The sequence below is a fragment of the Suricata suricatta genome, chromosome 1 (assembly GCF_006229205.1).
Source record: "Suricata suricatta isolate VVHF042 chromosome 1, meerkat_22Aug2017_6uvM2_HiC, whole genome shotgun sequence".
NCBI lineage: Eukaryota > Metazoa > Chordata > Mammalia > Carnivora > Herpestidae > Suricata > Suricata suricatta.
This window is the reverse complement of record NC_043700.1, coordinates 190,358,053-190,377,048: the sequence shown is the minus strand read 5'-3', so window position 1 is coordinate 190,377,048 and position 18,996 is coordinate 190,358,053. Positions and strand designations below refer to the sequence as shown.

General features: G+C 52.7%; 1 protein-coding gene across 3 annotated transcripts in view; it reads right to left on the bottom strand.

The window, feature by feature from the left end:
• The window catches only part of KIAA0232 (KIAA0232 ortholog), a 48,691-nt gene extending 30,603 nt beyond the window's left edge, over positions 1 to 18,088 (bottom strand). For 2 of the 3 annotated variants that reach the window (XM_029948869.1, XM_029948884.1), the window contains exons 1-2: positions 17,591 to 18,088; positions 2,685 to 2,822 (exon numbers count right to left, since the gene is read on the bottom strand). In XM_029948869.1, coding sequence (XP_029804729.1) covers positions 2,685 to 2,822; positions 17,591 to 17,821 — 369 coding nt within the window. In that variant the 5' untranslated portion in view covers positions 17,822 to 18,088. The remainder of the gene's footprint in view (positions 1 to 2,684; positions 2,823 to 17,590) is intronic. The other variant, XM_029948873.1, reaches the window with a different exon arrangement.
• Positions 18,089 to 18,996: the final 908 nt, after the last annotated feature.

The window sequence follows — 18,996 nt, the reverse complement described above, 5'->3', positions numbered from 1 at the left end:
CAGCAGGGGTCGGCGCGCCAGGGGCCCAGGGCCCATGTCAGCAGGGGTCGGCGCGCCAGGGCCCAGGGGCCCGGTCAGGAGGGGTCGGCGCGCCAGGGCCCAGGGCCCAGGGCCCATGTCAGGTTACGAGAAGGTGCCCAGACGCCTCATTCTTCAGCGGTTCACTTTGGGCACCCTTGTTTTCCACTCAGCTTCCCTTTGCCATGAGTCGAAGGCAAGAGTCATTTCTCAGCAACTTTGGTCCAAAGCAGAAATAAGATCCCTTCCCAGACTGAAACTTTCAACGTACATTTTCTTCCCAACCATGACTCAGCAGCTGCCTTGGATTTTGCTCACAGAATTTACCTGAACTGACCTCACCCTTAAAACCCACCTGCCTCTGAAACTCCAAATTACTTTCCCTTCAGTGTCAGGTAGAAAACAGCTGTTTTTTTTTCCTTTTCTTTTTTTTGGGGGGTATGTCTTTATTTTACTTTTGAGAGAGAGAGACAGAGAGTGAGCTGCGGGGCGGTGGGAGAGAGACACAGAATCTGAAGCAGGCTCCAGGCCCTGAGCTGTCAGCACAGAGCCCGACACAGGGCTTGAACCCACAGACTGAGATCATGACCTGAGCCGAAGTCAGATACTCAACCGACTGAGCCACCCAGGCGCTCTGAAGATAGCTTTCGAGCACGTTCCCGACCACCCCTGTCCTGTGTGAGCACTGCGCCTGCTCACGACGGGACCCCAGGCAGCCCTGCCCACTCCTTGCCATGCACCCAGGCAGTGGACTTCCAGCCACCTGCTTTCTCCCTAGGTGACTGGTGCCAGGCCCCAGCCTTCACCAGCCTTTGGACAAGAGGGAATGACCCAGAAGCAGGCAGGGAAGCGAAGGAGAGATTGTGGATCGTTAGAGAAAAGGTGTCCGGCTGTCCGTCCCTCTGCGCGCTGTTCAGGTCACCTCCGGGGCGTTGCACGCCGGCGCTCGGCTTCGGTGACCCCCGCCCAGCGCCGGGCACGCCCCACGCCTTCCTACACCAGGCCCGTGTGCCCACTTGCTATAGCAAGCGACACCTGACTGAGGCCGCCCAGGAGCAGTAGCTTCCAAATTCCGATGCCTCAGTCCAGGCGGCAGCACTTTCAAGAAACCAGAGGTGAACAAATCGGAGGGGTGAGGAGGGGAGAGGAGAGCGGCGGACGAGGACGAGGGCAGGACGACAAGGGCACTCTCCACTCCGGCCAAGAGACACTCGGCAGCACGCACGGGCGCGCACCCGCTCAGTGCGGCACCAGGACAGAAACACGGGCGGCTCCCGGCCTCGGGCCCAAGGAGCACAGCACGGCCGCCCCCGGGGAGGGGGCAGGCCTGCCCAGGCCGGGCACAGCGCTGGGAGGCACTGAACACACGAGAAGAGGCTGCGGGGCGCGGGGGGCACCACAAAGAAGAAACCTCCGCAGATGATCAGATGCAGCGAACCCGGCTCTCCCGGCAGCGGCCGGTAGAGGACTCCGCTGCGAGGACTGGGAACTGGCAGGGATCCTCCCGACTCAGCCCTGCTTTGCAAAGACCCTCCAACCGCAGCGCCGCCGACGGTGGTGGGCGCAGCGCCGCTGTCTGAGCAGTTACGATCTGAGACAATCCCTCTTACAGCGAGTAGTAAGAAGGGCACAGTGTTACCGTAAACGGGAGATTTTATTCTAAAGCCACTTTGTTCTGTCAGGATGAAGGAGCGGGGAAATATTTCACATGAAGTATTAGAAGACTGATAAAAATCATCTTATCAGGGGCGCCCGGCTGGCTCAGTGGGTAGAGCATGTGACAGGCACAGAGCTTTAAAAAAAGAAATCTTATAATATTCTCTAAAAACACAAACAAAAAATTATGAATCATAAACAAATGCGGGGTCCTTAGCATGTGCCAGCACTGCCGTCCTGCCTCCAGGGTCGCACCTGAAAGAAGCCCCAGGACATGGGAAAGCCGCGCGGGAAAACACTCGGGAGGGCGCGACCGCCACCCGTGCGGCCGCGGGAACGGGGCTCCCGGCTGGCTCAGCCTGAAGGCACAGGACTCCTGATCTTGGGGACTCATGAGTGTGAGCACAGAGATTACTTACCAAAAAACCCTAAATGTCCACTAATGAAGAGAATATTATATTGCTGTTAGAATATTGTACGAAGAAATATAACTTAGCCACTAAAAAGAGTAAAGATAGAACATGTTAAATAGGAAATGAAAGGATATAAAATTCTGTGTAGACTCTAATTATAATAGGACTTATAAAAGAATATATTTTAGGGGCACCTGGACGGTGAAGCATCCAACTTCGGCTCAGGTCAGGATATCACGGTTTGTGAGTTCGAGCCCCCGTTGGGCTCTGTGCTCACAGCTTGGAGCCAGGAGCTGCTTCAGATTCTGCGTCTCCCCCACTCTTTGCCCCTCCCCCACTCATGCTCTGTTTCTGTCTCAATAATAAGCATAAATTTTTTTTTAAAGCTTAAAAAGAAAGAATATATTTTATAAAATTTAACTTATGTATAAAAATGCCAAAAAGGATCCTGCGCACATTACAGTGGTAAGACAATGGGCAGTTGATTTTTCTAAGTTTTTTTGGTCAAGATGTTGTCTGTGAGCCTTTAACCCCACCGCACCCCCACCCCGCCTCTTCCTCCTCCTCATAAGTATTAGAAATAAAACGCAAACCTACTTCATCAGAAGCGGAGCGGAGACACTGGACAGCGGCCTGCTTTTTCATTTCTTCTAGTGTTAGGTCTGAGCACTTTTTCTTACTCTTTCCCCATTTCTTACAAGCTCCTTTTTCCCAGCCCAGGAAGATGTCATTCTCCTAAAATGAGATGAGACAGAGTTCAATGAACAAGACTCAATAACGAGTTTCACACGCCGTTATTTCCCGCACGCTCACACGTACGTTCCCTAGCACGGATGCTGGACACAGAATGGCACGCGCTAACAACGGGCCACAGGACCTGGTCCATCAGAACACCGCGTGGCGTCCATGCATGTGGCTTCTATTACTGAGATTATCATTACGTTATTTGTGATCTTCATGACCCTGACCCGACATTCACGGTAAACGCTGATGAACTACTCAGACATTTTTAACAAATACAATTACTGCGTATCATCTAAAATTCGGTAACAATTCCAAACTACATTCACAATCAATGTCTTCTGTGCTTCCCACTCTGAGAGTGAGTGTTCACAGTTAAACGGTTCAGTCCCTACTTTCTTACCCCATCGTCTAAAAAACAACACATATAAAATATTTTATGTTGGCATTTTAATTTTATGTTTCCCCTTGGTTACAGATGCCTGGAATAAAAATATGAATCAACACTGAAAAGCAGGAAGGAAGGAAAACTATCCGTGGGCCTACCATCCAGTGAAAACCAGAACAGCCCGGACTGCTTCGCTGGTCTCTCCTGTGGGCCTTAGAAGTCGGAGGCCTGAGCCCCTGCTATCTGCAGAGCGCGGCGAGGGGGGCCTCACTCGATCTGCGAACGTCACCCCACGTTACCGCAGATCCTTCGGTTATATAACATTCCAAGATAGAACTTTATAGCTCTTTCCCCCGACTGGGACTTTAAGTAGCATTTTCATTGCTTTGCTACTCTGTTTTGCCTTTTAAAAAGTCTTCCATTTGACAAATTATGATTAAAAACTGGTGGACAGTAAGGGGGAAAAGATTAGAAAGACGGACAATGGCAACACTTTAAAAATTACTCAGAAGAAGACAGGGCCTACCGCGGGTCCTCAGGAAACAGGTACGAATATATGAGTAAGACAAGAAAAAGGGGGGAAAGCATAATCATAACGAACTCAAAAGATTTTAAAAGATCAAATCGCACACCACCTACAAACCTAATTTTTACTTTGATCCAAAGCATAAAAATCACTTTTATGCCACCAGATAAGAGTGAGGGGACAATTCCCCCGTCTACACCCATCACAAGCAGCATACTTTTACTTAATTTCTTGGGCATGCTTGCAGATCTCATGAACCTGAAAAACGTAGTTTTCTGGCTGAGTGGGGTCAATTCCAATTTTCCAAGGGAAAATGTGTCTGATGGCCAAGTAGGTCCTGCCAGTATATTTCCATTTATCTGATGTGTTCGGCTGGGCTGCACCTGAAACCGGACATTCCGTATCTGTGACATCTTCCGGAGATAGGGCCTGCCCTCTAACAGGAGGATCGGACGGAACCACAACAATGCAGACTCGAAGCTCCCAACGGCAGAGAGAAAGGCTGTCGTTTTCCCTACTGATCATGGTATATCAAGAAGAAAAGGCAGAGAAGTTATTTGTTTAATCACGGAAAAGGGGACTCCTTGTTGCCTGAGCTGCTGACCTTGGCTCTTTCTCCTTCTTAAGCAACACAAACAATCTCTCTCCCCAGCAGAGGCAACACACGTTCAAAGATCCTAGTAAAGTTTTATTGGAAGACAGAGAGGACTCTCAAAGTTCACACGGAAGGTGCTCTTTCTGAAGGGCAGCGCAACAACCCGTACCGAACTTCTCAACCATGGGCATGTACTTTCGATCTAATTATTCTACTTCTGAGAACTGACCCTAACCAAATAATCACCGTTTGGTGCACAGATTTAGCTACTGCAACGCTGATCAGAGAGCGGTCAATCAAGCAAACATGCAGAAACAACTTCAATGCCAAGTAAGGAGGACTTGGTTAAATAAGTTATGCTTCATCCAGGTTACAGCGATCATGGAAATTAGGAAGCATACTTACTGACACAGAAAGCTATTCAGCGTACGTGAGAAATAGTTTATACCAACGTACAATCTCATTTTTTGTTGACACACGTGCACATGCATGCGCGTGCACACTGCTGTGCATTAAAATGTCTCAGAGAAATGGACCAAGAGGTCACTAAGGAGTTTATCTCTTGGTGAGTCGGAGGAGGACACTAATTTTATTTTCTGATTTTTGTTGTAATTAGGTCATACTCCCTTAATAGTCAAAAGCTGTATTTTTGGTGGGGTTGGGAGGTTGTCTGAGTGCCTCAGTCAGTTAGGCACTCAGACCTTGGCTCAGGTCATGATCTCACGGTTCGTGGGCTCGAGCCCTGCGTCAGGCTCTGTGCTGACAGCTCAGAGCCTGGAAGGTGCTTCCGATTCTGTGTCTCCCTCTCTCTGCTCCTCCTCCAACTCACACTCTCTCTTTCTCTCTTAAAAATACACAAATAACATTTAAAAAGTTTGTTTTAAGAGGGGAGAAATGAGCAGGGTCCCTTCAGTTCTTCGCTTAGAACAGCTTACGTGGCATTAGCTTCATGTTCCCTGTTTGGCATCCCGGGTCTATACACGAATGTGGACTCACCCATTCCTCCAGCAATGACTTAAGTGTCTTCTTTAGGGCACCAGGGATTCTAAGAAAGAGTTGAGCAGAGTCCCTGTCTGAGAGACGTGCACAGTCTGGCATCAAATACAGACACAGAAGCAAATGACCGGGCGGTGTTTGTTGCTGTGACAAACGCTATAGAAGCGTTAGGAAGCTTACTTTGCTGCGAAGCAGAGGCCTCCTATAGAAGGAAGGGTCCCTGAGGTGGAGCATTACAAGAGCAAAGAGAAGTTTGGGCTGGAAGAAGGGGAGATCCCAGGCAGAAGAAACAAGGGGCCAGAGCAAGGGACCAAGCGACATCAAATTATTTCTGTAGAGAGCCAGGCAATATTTTCAACTTTACAGGCCAAGATGATAACCATGGATATGACTACAGGTACTTTTACAAAAAAGAAGACAAAGTCTCACAATGTTTTTATTGATGGAATTCAAACGATTGTTTCGAAAGCCTTTCTGCTCCCAGCCCCGCTAAGGAAAAGGACAGAACTCTTCCGGGGAGGAGAGGAATTTGCTCATCCAGGGTTCATAGTTAATGTTCCCTGCCATCAAATCAAATGCAAACGCTCACCTGTTAATGCTACGTTTTTAAAGTAACAGTTGCACGGACATATCACACACCGCAACACGTACTCTTCTGAAGTGTGCGATTCAGTGGTGTTCAGTGTAATTCACAGCGGTGACTGCAACCTTTGCCTCATTTTTTTTTTTTTTTTTTTAAGTAGGCTCCATACCCAACATGGAGCCCAACGCGGGGCTTGAATTCACGACCCTGAGACCAAGACCTGATCTGAAATCAAGAGTCAGGTGCTTAACCGACAGAGCCACCCAAGCACCCTTCCCTATCTCGCTCCATCACCCCCACTGAAACCCTGTACCGTTAGCAGGGTAACTACTGACCCACTGACTCTATAGACTGGCCTCTTCTGGACATTTCATACACACAGAAGGATACAGTCCACCTTCTCTTTGTCTGGCGGCTGTCACTCCGTGCGAAGTCCTGAAGGCCATCCATGCGCGGCACGTGTCAGCGCTCCCGCGTGTATGGCTGGATTATCATCCCACTGCAATCACGTGCCATGTCCTATCTGTGAGTGTGTCGACGGGCACTGGGAGTGCTTTCCCGTCAGGCTGCTGTGAACACTCATGTGCAAGCTGCTGAGTGCGCGCAGGTCTTCCTTCAGATCACACAGCTGGGGCAGAGTGACTGGGTCACGGGCATCTCTGCGCTGGACCCTCTGAAGCACGGACAGTTTTCACACCGGCTGTCTGGCCACGACACCGGCAGCGCTGCAGGGCTCTGCTCTCTCCACGTCCCCGCCAAAGCTCGTGATCGTCTGGGTGTTATTTTAGCTCCCGCGAGGGGTGTGGCGTGGCGTCTCAGCCCGGTCCGCGGTTCCCTGAGGACTAGAGCGCCCTCTCGTGTGCTTCGCGGCCATTCGTGTATCTTCTCTGGATAAACGTCTATTCAAATACTGGTCCATTTTATAGTCTCTATTCTGAACACACATCCCTTATTAGACACGGGGTTTGCAAACATTTTCTCCAATTCTAAGGGTTTTTCTCCCCACTTTCTTGACAATATTCCTTGAGGTTTTCATTGTGAGAAAGTCTAAGTTATTGAGGTCTTCTCTGGCTGCTTGTTTTTGGTGTCAGATCTTAGAAATCACTGCCTACTCCAAGTCATGGAGGCTGACGCCTACATTTTCTTCCAAGAGCTTAACAGTTTTAGCTCCTTTCATTTAGGTCCAGAAACCGGCTGGAGTTCACAAGTGTATGTGTGTGAAGCAGGAGCCCGGCTTCCTTCTTCTGCGTGTGGATGCTGTCGTCCCAAAACCTCCCGTTGAAAAGACTCTTCTTCCCCCACAGAACGGCCTTGTTCAAGCGTAAGGCATGTGAGGAGTGTGATTTCATTTCAACCAGCTGCACATATGTACTGCATGCCGGCACTAAGCTCGTCATAACTTTTGAAATTAGAAGCGTGAGTCCTCCAACTCTGGTCTTCAAGATGGTTTGGGCTATTCCGAGTCCAAGTGTCTATACGGACGTTAGGATCAGCTGGCCAATTCCTGCAATCCAGGCAGCTGGGACTGAGACACAGCCGCCCCGAGTGTGCACGTCGGCGTGCGGGGCTCTGCGTCTTATCAACGTGGGGTCTTCCGGTCGTGAACATGGGGGTTCTCTCTGTCTGCAAGGTCTTCTTTCATTTCCCTCGATGATATTTTTAGCCCGCAAGATTTACTCCTAAGCATTTTATCCTTTTTGATACTACTGTGAATGGAAGATTCTGAATTTCATTCCTTAGGATTTCCTACATACAAGACCATTTCATATATGAAACAGAGTTTTAGTTCTTCCTTTCCAATTTGGATGTCTTTTCTTTTCCTTACCTAGCTGACCAGTTGATGCTGATCTAGAATAAGACTTCACGTATTTCATCTTCGAAGAGGTCTTTTCACACAGATGCTGCCAAATATTGATATTAACCTACAGGCGTGAGTTTGACATGTTAATTGCCTAGAAAGCACTTATAAAATTGTTAGACTCTTCTCTCAGCGTCTGCCTTTCAGCACGTCATTATACGGCAGATGAGTCACGTCCACGTGAGAGGAGGGAGAAGCTTCTCAACGGACCAGTTACACAGACTGCAAGATACAGGCATCTGCTCGGCACCGTGTTGGGCGGGAAGCTGCAGCGGGGTGTGCAGCGTGACCTTGGACAGCACCCCGCCGCCATGTGGAACGGGTCAGGCTGCTGGTTTGCACTTCCGACAGAATGAAAATGTACAAAGCAGCTTCCCATTATCCGCACCTCAGGCAGTGTTATCTGTCAGCTGTTAGAAGGGCTTCGCTGCAATACAGGTTTTTGCGAGGACAAGTTGTTTTGCCTTGTAATTTTAGGTTGACTTCACTAAGAAACATTATCAAGTCTGTAGCAAAAGGTATGCAAACAGCATGGTAGGTACGCTTCTCTTTGTTTCTATTATCTTTATAATGTTTATTTTTGAGAGAGACAGAGCCTTGAGTGAGGGAGGGGCAGAGAGAGAAGGAGACACAGAATCTGAAGCAGGCTCCAGGCTCTGAGGTATCAGCACAGAGCCTGACATGGGGCTCAAACCCGCAAACTGTGAGATCACGACCTGAGCCCAATTTGGATGCTTAACCCACTGAGGCCCCCAGGCGCCCTGCCCTGTAGGTACAGTTTTCTGCATTGTTTTTACCACTTCTATTTGAGAGCTCCCTTCCTCCATCCCCCCGCCCCCGTGTGAATGTATTAAGACTTATTCAAACAATAGCACTGAGCTAATAATCAGCTTTTAAGAGAACACAGCATAAAAAAATGGGTCAAGACACTTCCACTCTCCTTACTGCTATGTTTTCAGTCTCCTATGCTATACTCATTACAAGTCCACTCTGAGACAAACGTAAAATATTGGACATGTGCCAAATATTCGCTCAATAAACTCTGTAAAATTGAGCCTGATTTTTCAAAGCCATAATCTTGAAGACAGAGCACAACTGCCAAGTTCCCGAAGAAGAGATGGCTGAAGGACTGTCGCAGCATGAACATCTATTACCAGGTACTCTTCCAGACGCTGCGGGGAGGTGACATAAGGCTGGAGTTTTGATTGACTTTCCCTCGCTGCCTCCCGTCAGAAGGGAAACCGGGAGCAGGAGGAAGGAGCAGGAGCGAGCTGCCACCCGGCAGCGCAGCTGGGGTGACGGGCGATGGCATCGGCTCGGCACCGCCCCTGCCTCCCACGCCTTCCACCCGGCAGCGCCTGGCAACCCGAACCACCAAGCCTGTGAATGAGCCTGCTGCCACCCCCGTCTTCGGGCCCCAACTGGCTTCATGCCAATCGGCGTCGTTTCATCCCTTCGGTCACCAAGCTTGGCTCAGACACGGGCCTGTGCCCAATCAGAAACGGGCACCCGACAACGAGCAGAAAGGCAAAGTGGGGGACGCAGGAGCGTGCTCGCTGTGGCCGGCCCCCCCGCCTCCCTGGGGGTGGCTGCGAAAGCCAGCCTACAACGGAGCCCCAGGCGGAGCCCCAGGGACAAGGTCGAAGCTCTGCCTGGAACCAGGCTGGGCCGCCCCAGCTCTGCAAATCTAGCTATGGGAGACCTTCCCCTCCCCCTCCCGCCCCCGTAGGCCAGTTTAGGCTACATTTGTGGTCGTCTGCAAAGAAAAGATAAAGCCAGAGTTTGAGGAAGGGCCTCAGGAACAAGCGCGCTTCTCACTGCTCGGATGGAAGACCGGTGACCCGCCTCTGAGAGCCGGCGTCGCTTCAGGGTGACCACGTCTAGGCTTTGCAGCTGGGCCCTGCGTCCCCAGGGACTATCCCTCCCACCCTCGGGGCCCCGCCAGCCAGCCCAGCAGCTCACATGTATGCTGCGGTGCGGGCCGTCGAGGGCCATGGGCCGTTCTGGCACTCGGCCTCCAACGCGGCACATGGCATCCACCAGATCCGTCCACTCGCCCGGCCCTGCTGCCCGCCCCCACCCCTGCCCTGCTCTTCTCGGGCCTCAGGACATCAGGCCCTTCCTGTTTCTGTGACCCTGGGCACACTCTCCTTCCTCCCCCCGCCCCCAGCCCGCCGGCCCCTGCCCCACTGGTCTCGCCTCTGCCACCCCCCCACCCCACCCCGCATGCGGGGCCCAAGCAGGGCGAGGCCAGAGCGTCTCGAAGATCCCTCACCTGGCCGGACCGTCCCTAGTCAGCTCCGTGCTCCCGGTGCTGCCACAGCGTCTGGTGTGTCACAGGCATCCACGTGGTGAGTTAAAAAGCAGAAATGTGCATTGTAAAAATGCAATGGTTCATATTCCAAACCATTTCTCTACTCCATGAAAAGATTTTACCTTCAAAAAACATTTTCTTATGACATCTTAGAAGCCTGGAGACACGAATTTGTGTATCTATCATCAGCACTAACCCCTACTCTTACTTTATTTTCGTATTCCCCGTGGGTCAGTGTGTATGGAGTAAATGTATGCTGAAAGACAGCCCGGGCCCCAGGGCGGGGCAGACCTCTGGCAGTGCTGATAACGAGGACGGCACTGTCACCGTGGTCACGGTCACCGTCAGGGTCACGGGGACGCGAGCTCCCCAGGCAGAGAGATGGGAACATGCTGCCGGTGGGCTGCGGGAGCACATCACTGGTGGCCCGGGAATAAAGACGTGTGTCAACTGCACGAGTCACCAGGCCCGCGTCGCAGTCAGTAAGCAGACCACCCTTACTCAGCCTCGGCACACACCTACTGCGATAATACAGCGCCGTTTCTAGGATGCCGGACTCTGAGCTACGAGGTACACACCTCAATGAGGAGACTGAAGAGAAGCTGCGACAAAGCTAACCAGGACAGCGTGGGGCGTAACGGCAAAAACAAGACCAAAGGGACAGAACAGATAGACCAGAAACAGACGCTCGCAAAAACAAGCAAGTGATTTTCAACAAGGACGCCATGACTCTCCGTCAGGGAAAGGATGGTCTTTTCAACAAAGGGTGCTGGGAACGCAAAGAATGGCAGTGGACCCCTGCCTCGCACCGCTCACAGAAGTTAAACAGAAGTGGATCCAAGGCCTAAACATAAGAGCTGAATCTGCAAAACTCTTAGAAGAAACACAGGGCCGAGCGTCCCAACACGAGCTTGGGCAGGATCTCTTGGACGGGACACCAAAGGCGCAGGTGACGAAAGAAAGAATAGACAAATTGGACTTCATGGAGATTTTTAAATTCTGTGCATCAAAAGACACTGTCGACAGAGTGAAAAGGCAAACCCCGCAGGAGGGGAGGAGACAGCTGCGCACGGTGTACTTGATGGGGGTTAACGTCCAGACCTAGGAGAACCTCTAAAACTCAGCAACAGCAAGAAACAACCCGATTTGAAAATGGGCAAAGGACTTGGACGACAAGTCTTCCCTGCAGATACCCAGACGGCCAGGGAGCAGCTGACAAGATGCGCAGCATCACTGACCGTCAGGAGAATGGGACTCCAAACCTCCTCACCCCCATCAGGACGGCTACTGGGGGGGAAATCACCAAAAGGTAACAAAAGTGTTAGTGATTTTGTGGAGAAATTAGACCCAGTGCAAGAGGTCTTGGGGAGAATGTAAAATGGAACAGTGGCTCGCGGTTCCTCAAAAGAGTTAAAACGGAATGAACAGAATTACCGTATTACCCAGCAATTCCTCTTCATGGTTACACACCTCCCCCCAAAACGGAGGGCAGGGCCTCAAAGAGATACTGTGTCACGTCCACAGTGGTGGTGTTCACAATGGCTAAAACGTGGGAGAAACCCAGGTGTCCAGTGAGGGATGGAAAAGCAAAACGTGGCGTCTTCATACAACGGAACATCACTCGGCCTTAAAAAAGGAGGAAACTGCCACGTCCTGTCCCATGGATAAGGTCTTTCGGCACCTAAGCAGCATCTGGTTGCCCAGATGATGGAATATTATTCAACATCAAAAAGAAATGAGCTGTCAAACTACAAACAGACCTTGGGGAGGCTCAAATGCACATCAGCAAGTGAAAGAAGCCACACACACGGTGTGATTCCAACGAGATGACATTCCGGACGAGGCAAAACCGTGAGGCCCTGGGGAGACCGGAGGCGGCCGGGGCTCGGGGGAGAGACGGATGGGCTGGTGGGGCACTGAGGGCGTCTGGGGCAGTGACGGGACCCCGCAGGGGCTGCGATGCTGACACAGGTCGGTCTCCATGCAGCTGTCCAAACCCAGATGACGTTCGGCACAGAGAGGGAATCCTAATGTAAGCCACGGAGGCCGGCTGACTGCACAGCGCAGCTCAGCACCAAACGTGCCAGTCGGGTGGGAGAGGGGACACCGGTGCAGGCTGTGCGTGTGCGAGGAGGGGGCGTGCAGGAAGCGCCTACGCCGGCCCCTCAACTGTCCTGTGAGCCTGCAGCTGCTCTAAAGGAGAGTCTTCAAGCCCCATGTCGGGCTCCGTGCTGACAGCCTGGGGCCTGCTTGGGATTCTCTCTCTGCTCCTCCCCCACTCACACACTCTCTCTCTCTCTCCCTGCCCCCCACCCGCCAAAATAAATATGTAAACATTAAAAAAAAAAGTAACTGGCAGCAGACCAGTTACTATTTAACAACAGTCTAGACTAGAGACTAATAGTCTCCTGCCCAGACTAACCAGAAAGCCAGGCAAATTAGGAAGCCAAACAGCATACACCCCTGTGCAGAAGCAGCCAGGCCCTGAGAAGACGGGGTGGGGGGTGGGGGACGCTGTTAGGCAAGGACTCCCATCTGAGCTGCTTCTTCCACCGGGAAATGTACCTCTTCCAGGCCCAGGGCGGCACGGAGGGAAAGGACGGCGCCGCGAGAGGCAGAGAGGCCAGCGGAGCCAGGGCAGCCTCTCGGGGCTGCGCAGAAAGCACTAGAGAGGCAGGTGCCAGCCGGAAGGGGTGGAAGACGGGCCACACCGCGGGCTTCTCCTCTGGACACACAGCGCACGCGGTGGCCGTGCAGGACACACAGGACGGCTGTGTTGGTGCTCGTATTCCTTTTATCTACCTGGGTGTCAGGACACAGGCAGAGTCTTCATGAAAATTCACCCATCACTACCCTGGTCGATGCGTACTTTCAGCCTCAAAAAAAAAAAAAGCTTAAGGAAAAGCCCCCTTGGATTTTTGTGTGGCGTCCATGGGTGCACCCTGTCTGGGACCCAGGAAGACGGAGCATCATAAGAAACCCTAGAGCAAGCACGCAGGTGGAGTGACAGCACGAAAGGGCAGCCTGGGAGGTGTTCAAAGATAAAACTCCTGAAGAAACAAAGAGAACAAATCACGGACAGTGGGTAACATGGCGAATGGTTTGTCTCACATGCAAATCTCAGGACGAGGCAGAACAACATTTTAGAAGAAACTGTGCCTGGGGCACCTGGGGGGCTCGGGCGGGTGAGCACCGGACTCTTGATTTCGGCTCCGGTCACGATCTCAGGTTCGGGAGATCGAGCCCCACGTCAGGTTCTGTGCTGACGGCGTGGGGCCTCCTTGGGATTCTCTCCCTCTCTCTCTCTCCTCCTCCCCTGCTGGTTGCTCTCTCATTCTCAAAATAAATAAACTTAAAAAATATAGACGAAAGCACGCCTCTGCACGCAGGGACTCAGAGAGAGCTTCTTTTTGGTGGCTCAGAGCCCTCCTCACGCCCGACTCCCTCAGGGGCACCGTCCCCTCCAATCCTTAGTCCCTATCGATCCAGGTGCTTGTAGCCCAGCCACCAAAGTCCCCTCATCCTGGGAGCCAGGTCGAGGATGGGGCCATGACCACGCTGGCCTACCAGGACGAAAGCCCGTCTTCCTGCCGGGCGGGGATCTGGGCCTGCGGCGGGGCCGGGCCGACGGTGAAGCCCGAGAAGAAAGGCAACAGAGAAGGTGAGCTTCACGTGGGACACGGACTCCACGGAAGGCCCTGGGTCCAGCTGCCACGGAGGCCAGCCGCAGCCTCTGGCCATTAGCAGCGGCTCCCAAGCGGACTCGCTGTGTGACCCTGGGCAGGTGACTTAGCCACCGGCTCTGAGATCCTCCACCTGCGGAGCCGGGAGCACAGGGCCCGAGCGCTGGGCCGCGGGGCTGTGCGTGTGTGCCCATCCCTACCGCTCCCGCGGGGGCCAGGCCGCACCAGCTGTCTGTCGTCGCCACAGGCCCCGATAAGACTGCACGATACTGAGAACATAAAACCATACAGACCAACCAAAGGCCGGCATGAATTCCCGGACGATAGTTTTCATTTAACGACGAAGGACAATGAGAATGTGTGGGGTTCTAAGAATGGCGCCGTGAGAGGCCGTCCCATCTTCCTCCGACGCTTCCTACTCAGGACGGACATGGAGAACCTGCTGTTGACCATGACCCAGCACGGCCTTGAGGCAGGAAAAGCAACTCCCACCTTCAAATTATGGTTTTACTGCAGCTTCCCCGTGAGCCAGCTGTAAGACTGTAAACTGTGTTTTAATAACTTAACTCCAACCTATCTGAGGAGTTAGAGACTTGATGCTCCGAGCTTCTGGCGGGGCACACTGCCATGGCACTCGCTGTCACCCTAAAGGGACTCAAGGCAGAATTCTACTGTGAACGAACACGAACTTCCCCCCACTTCTACAAACCACAACAATTATTTGTTATATATGAAAACAGATACACAAAAACAGCAAAAAAAACTCTAATATAAAAATAGGCGCGTGATTTGGATCTGACAGACACGAGTTTAAATCCCGACTCATGGCTGTGTGGCCGTGGGCAGATCACCTACCCTCTCTGAATGTACACTTCTACACGAGTGGAAACAGAGCAGAGAACACTTCCCTCCAAGGAGAGGTACAGAGGCCGATGACGCGGCCCCGCCCGTGGCACGGGGCGCTGGTCCCCACGTGAGGGGCGGCAGATTTGAGCAGGTGACGGCAGCACAGGAGAACGGCCGCTACAGAATGGAGAGGGACGACCGAGTTAGAAAAACCACTACTTTGCGACCATTGAAGTACCAGGTGATTCCGGTGGAATCCTGTCTCCGAACGGGCCACCTGGTGATTACACAGAGCGAGGTGTCCAGCTGTCCATGGGAGAAACCTGGCCGACGTCCCCAGCCCAAAGCCAGCACTGCCACAACGAAACAGATGGATGTCCGAGATCATTTCTCAAGAATCAAACATTGTTTAAAAGATGAGTATCTGATTTCTGCCCTCGAGGATCCTCTAACCTACAGGAGAGAGAACACAGCCTAATCATCCTAACAAAGAGCCTGTCAGTAAGAACCTCCCGGCGGGAAGCAGAGTCATCATCAGGAGCGAGTGGAGAGGGCCCCACAGGACAGGTCACAACAGCCGGGGAGGTTCCCCCAAAAAGGACACAGGGGAGCTCCAGGCGGTCTGAGAAGGCATTTACGGAGTCCGGTGGCCATGACCGGAAGAAGGAAGGAAGAAAGAGCAACGACAAAGACAAACATCAGAAATAAGGGGATGGTGGCGCCTCGATGGTAGCCGCAGTCCCATCCCATGCCCTGTACCCCTCGTCACCCCTGCTCATCAAGACCTAGGTCTGATCAGCCTCGCTTCCTACCGGATCGTCCTGGGCAGCTGAGACCAAAGTCACGTGCAAAAGGTTTCTGAGAACCCAAGAGCCTCTTGGTGGGTTTGTCTTAACCAAGATTAGGAAAACCGAGGGGTAAAACATGGCAGGTGAGTCCGGCAGCCGGAGCAGCGGCCTTATAACTGGCCATTTTCGAGTCGAGATTAGGAGTATTCACAGACTGAGGAGCAAGAAAAGACGGGAGGAAACAGACACCCAAAAGCAGCGTCGTCAGGCCCCCAGATGAGGCACCGGGGTCGGACCGGACATCAAGAGCTCCGCCTGGCTTGTGAATCCCACACGGTGGGCGAGGCCCCTCTGCGCCCTCCCTCCCACCCGGGTCACTGCCCTCGCTCTGCGCCCGGGACTCCTGGGGGCACAGGGAGCGCATTCTACCCGAGTCACGGAGAGCACCAGCAGGTCTCACTGCCCTGCTAGGTCACCTATTAACACAAGTTTCATCTTCAGCACGACCTTCCCAGCAGCACGGCACCTGGCCCTGGGCTGAGGGCAGGAGTTCCGGAGCCCCGATTTCCCCTGGACTCTCCCAGTGGCTGCACACAGGCTCTGTTTGCAGCAGCCTGCAGCCTCCGCTCCCTAAAGACGGAGCGGAGCTCTGGAAGGAGGATCCCTGGGGCCCCGACAGCTGCCTTGCCCCTGCCCCCCGAGTCCCACTAGAAAAGCAGCCAGAGGCATCCCAGACCCGTCTCCTCAGAGGTGCTGAGCTGCACACTCAGCAGCGGGCCTGCGCATCACTCCCTTCTCCCTGCATAAATACGCACGTTCACAAATCTCGAAGCGGATACTGTTGGCACGCAACCCTAAACGCACATGATTTCTGACTTAAGAGAAATACCTTGCGCATTTCTGGACATAAAAATCCTTCCGGGGCACCGGGGTGGCTCCGTCAGCCAAGCGGACTCTGGAGTTCACCTCCGCCCCTGACCTCACGGTCTGGGAGTCCGCGCCCCACACAGGGCTCTGCGCTGACAGTGTGGAGCCTGCGTGGCCCTCTCTCCCTTTCTCTCAGTTCCTCCCCTACTTGTGCTCTTTTTCTCTTTCAAAACAAATAAACTTAAAAATTCTTCCACATTTGTAGATTTTACATTGTATTTGCCCCTAAAAATATATTTGTTACATTTACTGAAAAGAGGATGGAAAATAATAGAGCCTTAGAAGGAAATTATACAAAATACTGGCTACCAAAATGACACATATTCTGATCGTTAGGTTCTAAGTCAAACCCCTGAAAACGCCAAGCTCGTTCTCAGCAGCAGGGCAGTAAGCAATCTGGCGGCAGGGGAAGGAGCCAGAACGGCTAAGAGACACCAGCGGGAAGAAAATGCGCTCCAGACGAGGAGGGACCAAGGCAGAAACACCCTGCAGAAGCTCCGTGCGGCCGGCAGGGCGGGGGCTTCTCCGGGGCTTCTCCCGGCAGTGACGCGGCCCCTGCTTTCGGTGCCGGCCAGCAACGAGATCTGCCCACAAAACGCTCCGGCTCATGAGAACATGGCACACGGAGGCCATCGGAGCCCATGTGGCCTCCAGTGCCAACTGTGCCCCCCTTCTGGCAGGCCTCACTGTCAGCACCTCCTGTGGGAAAGGGACCCTGAAGTCGGGCCTATTACTCTTTCAAGAACCTGGACCTGCTTCCTTTTCACTTTCAACTTAGCACCGAAGTCGGATGAAGTGTGTGAGGACCGACTTCCCTGGGGATCTATGTTGACCTACAGCAAAGTCACGGGCGTCACTCAACATTGAAGTCCACAGGTCTGCTCTGACACTCGGATGAATCAGCAGTTTAACACGAAAAGGAAACCTTAACCTTTGGAACGTTAAGAGGTACAACAGACACAATGACAGGAATGTCCAGTCCCGATGTGGGATGTCCCTCAGGGGCACAGCGCTGCTCACAGCGGCGGGTCCCCAGGCCCTCGTCAAGCCGTGACAAGAGCCGCCGCCTCAGCCAGCACGGGATCAACACGGAGAAAGTCAAGTGTGGAGAACAGAGCCCCGCCACACGGTGCACCACCACACGGCCCGCGGCGCTCCCCGGCAGGTTAAATGTGCGCGGCCCGCCGCGGCTGCCACCGCTCCAGGGTCTAAAGCGCGCTCGGCCCATGGACACGGTGACGCCAGGTCACGGACGTACCTGTTCCTGCAGGTCGTAGTCATAGGTGTCGTGCAGCAGGAGGCTGAGGACATACCGAGTGTAGATCATGGCGTCGATGCCGCATTTCTCTAGCTCCTGCCCCAGCCAGGTCTGCACTGGGCCCAGCGCGCGGAGCAGAGACATCTCAGAGACGGGGGCGGGGCCTGGAGACGGGGCCGCGGAGCTCTCGGATGGTAGGCCGCCCACGACAGCGGCGCAGACGGGGCGCATGAAGTCAGGTCGCTGACATCCTTAGCGTGCGAGGCATTTTCTGCAGATGGCCTTCTGGTGGTGTCCAGAGGAGACTGTCACTCCAGGAAAGAGGAGAGATGCCGGACATCGAGGACAGGCATCTGTGTCTGTGGGCAGGCAGCCACCTAGACCAGAACGTCCCTCTTCGGGCCTGACCCACGAGTCGGCATCCTGAGAGCAACACGCGGAGATGTGGCTTCCGACTTTCCTTTCACATGGAGGCCAGACGGACGTCTCCGGCAGAACCTACGAAATGAGAGAAAAGAAAGCCACGCGTTATATACAGATATAAACTAAATTACTGCTCTTGGGGCGGGGGAGTCAATTTATTGAAATTTGGCGGCTTAGAACATGGATTTCTTTTTGCTGTAATCTTTGACATTTGAAGCCAAGTGACATTTCTAACCCTTAAAAGCTGAGTACCATTCAAAAGAAAGGAAAACTCCTACCTTCATACCGTTGTGCTTATGCCCAATCATACCGACGTGCATCTCGTGGTCTCAAGAGATCGGGCTAATAAAATTGTGTTCATCCATAGGGTTGGAAGGATGTGTGTGGTAACATTACTAGTTCATTTTTAAGTGTAACAGAAACAAGCAACTGAATAATCCATTTCATTTAAACACTGGTTAAAAATGAGTCCTTTTTATTCAAGGTTTCAGAGAGATAATCAATCACTTCGTATGACTAAAAGTTTTGCGTACTCACTACTTACATATTTTATAGAAGCTAAAGTAAAACGTGGATTTGGCTCAGAGCCACGCCAGGCTGTACGGTTCTATTTAGTGTAACTTCCACACCCCGACTGATGGGCTGCTTGCTTGTGTGACAGATGCCATGCCCTCAATAGCTTTTCCCCCGAAGTTACCCGACTTCCGATATTTCCCGGAGTTACCCGACTTCCGATATTTCCCCGAGTTACCCGACTGCCAATATCTCCCCCGAGTTACCCTACTTCTGATATTTCCCCGAGTTACCCGACTTCCGATATTTCCCCTGAATATTTCCCCCAAAGTTACCCTACTTCGGTATGTGAGGCCAATCTAACAACGGCCTTACTAAATCACAGCATCCCTCAGGTTAGAGTTCTGACGAACTGACATCCCCAGAAAACGAATATGCACACCACGGCAGGTCCCTCTCCTGGGCTCAGC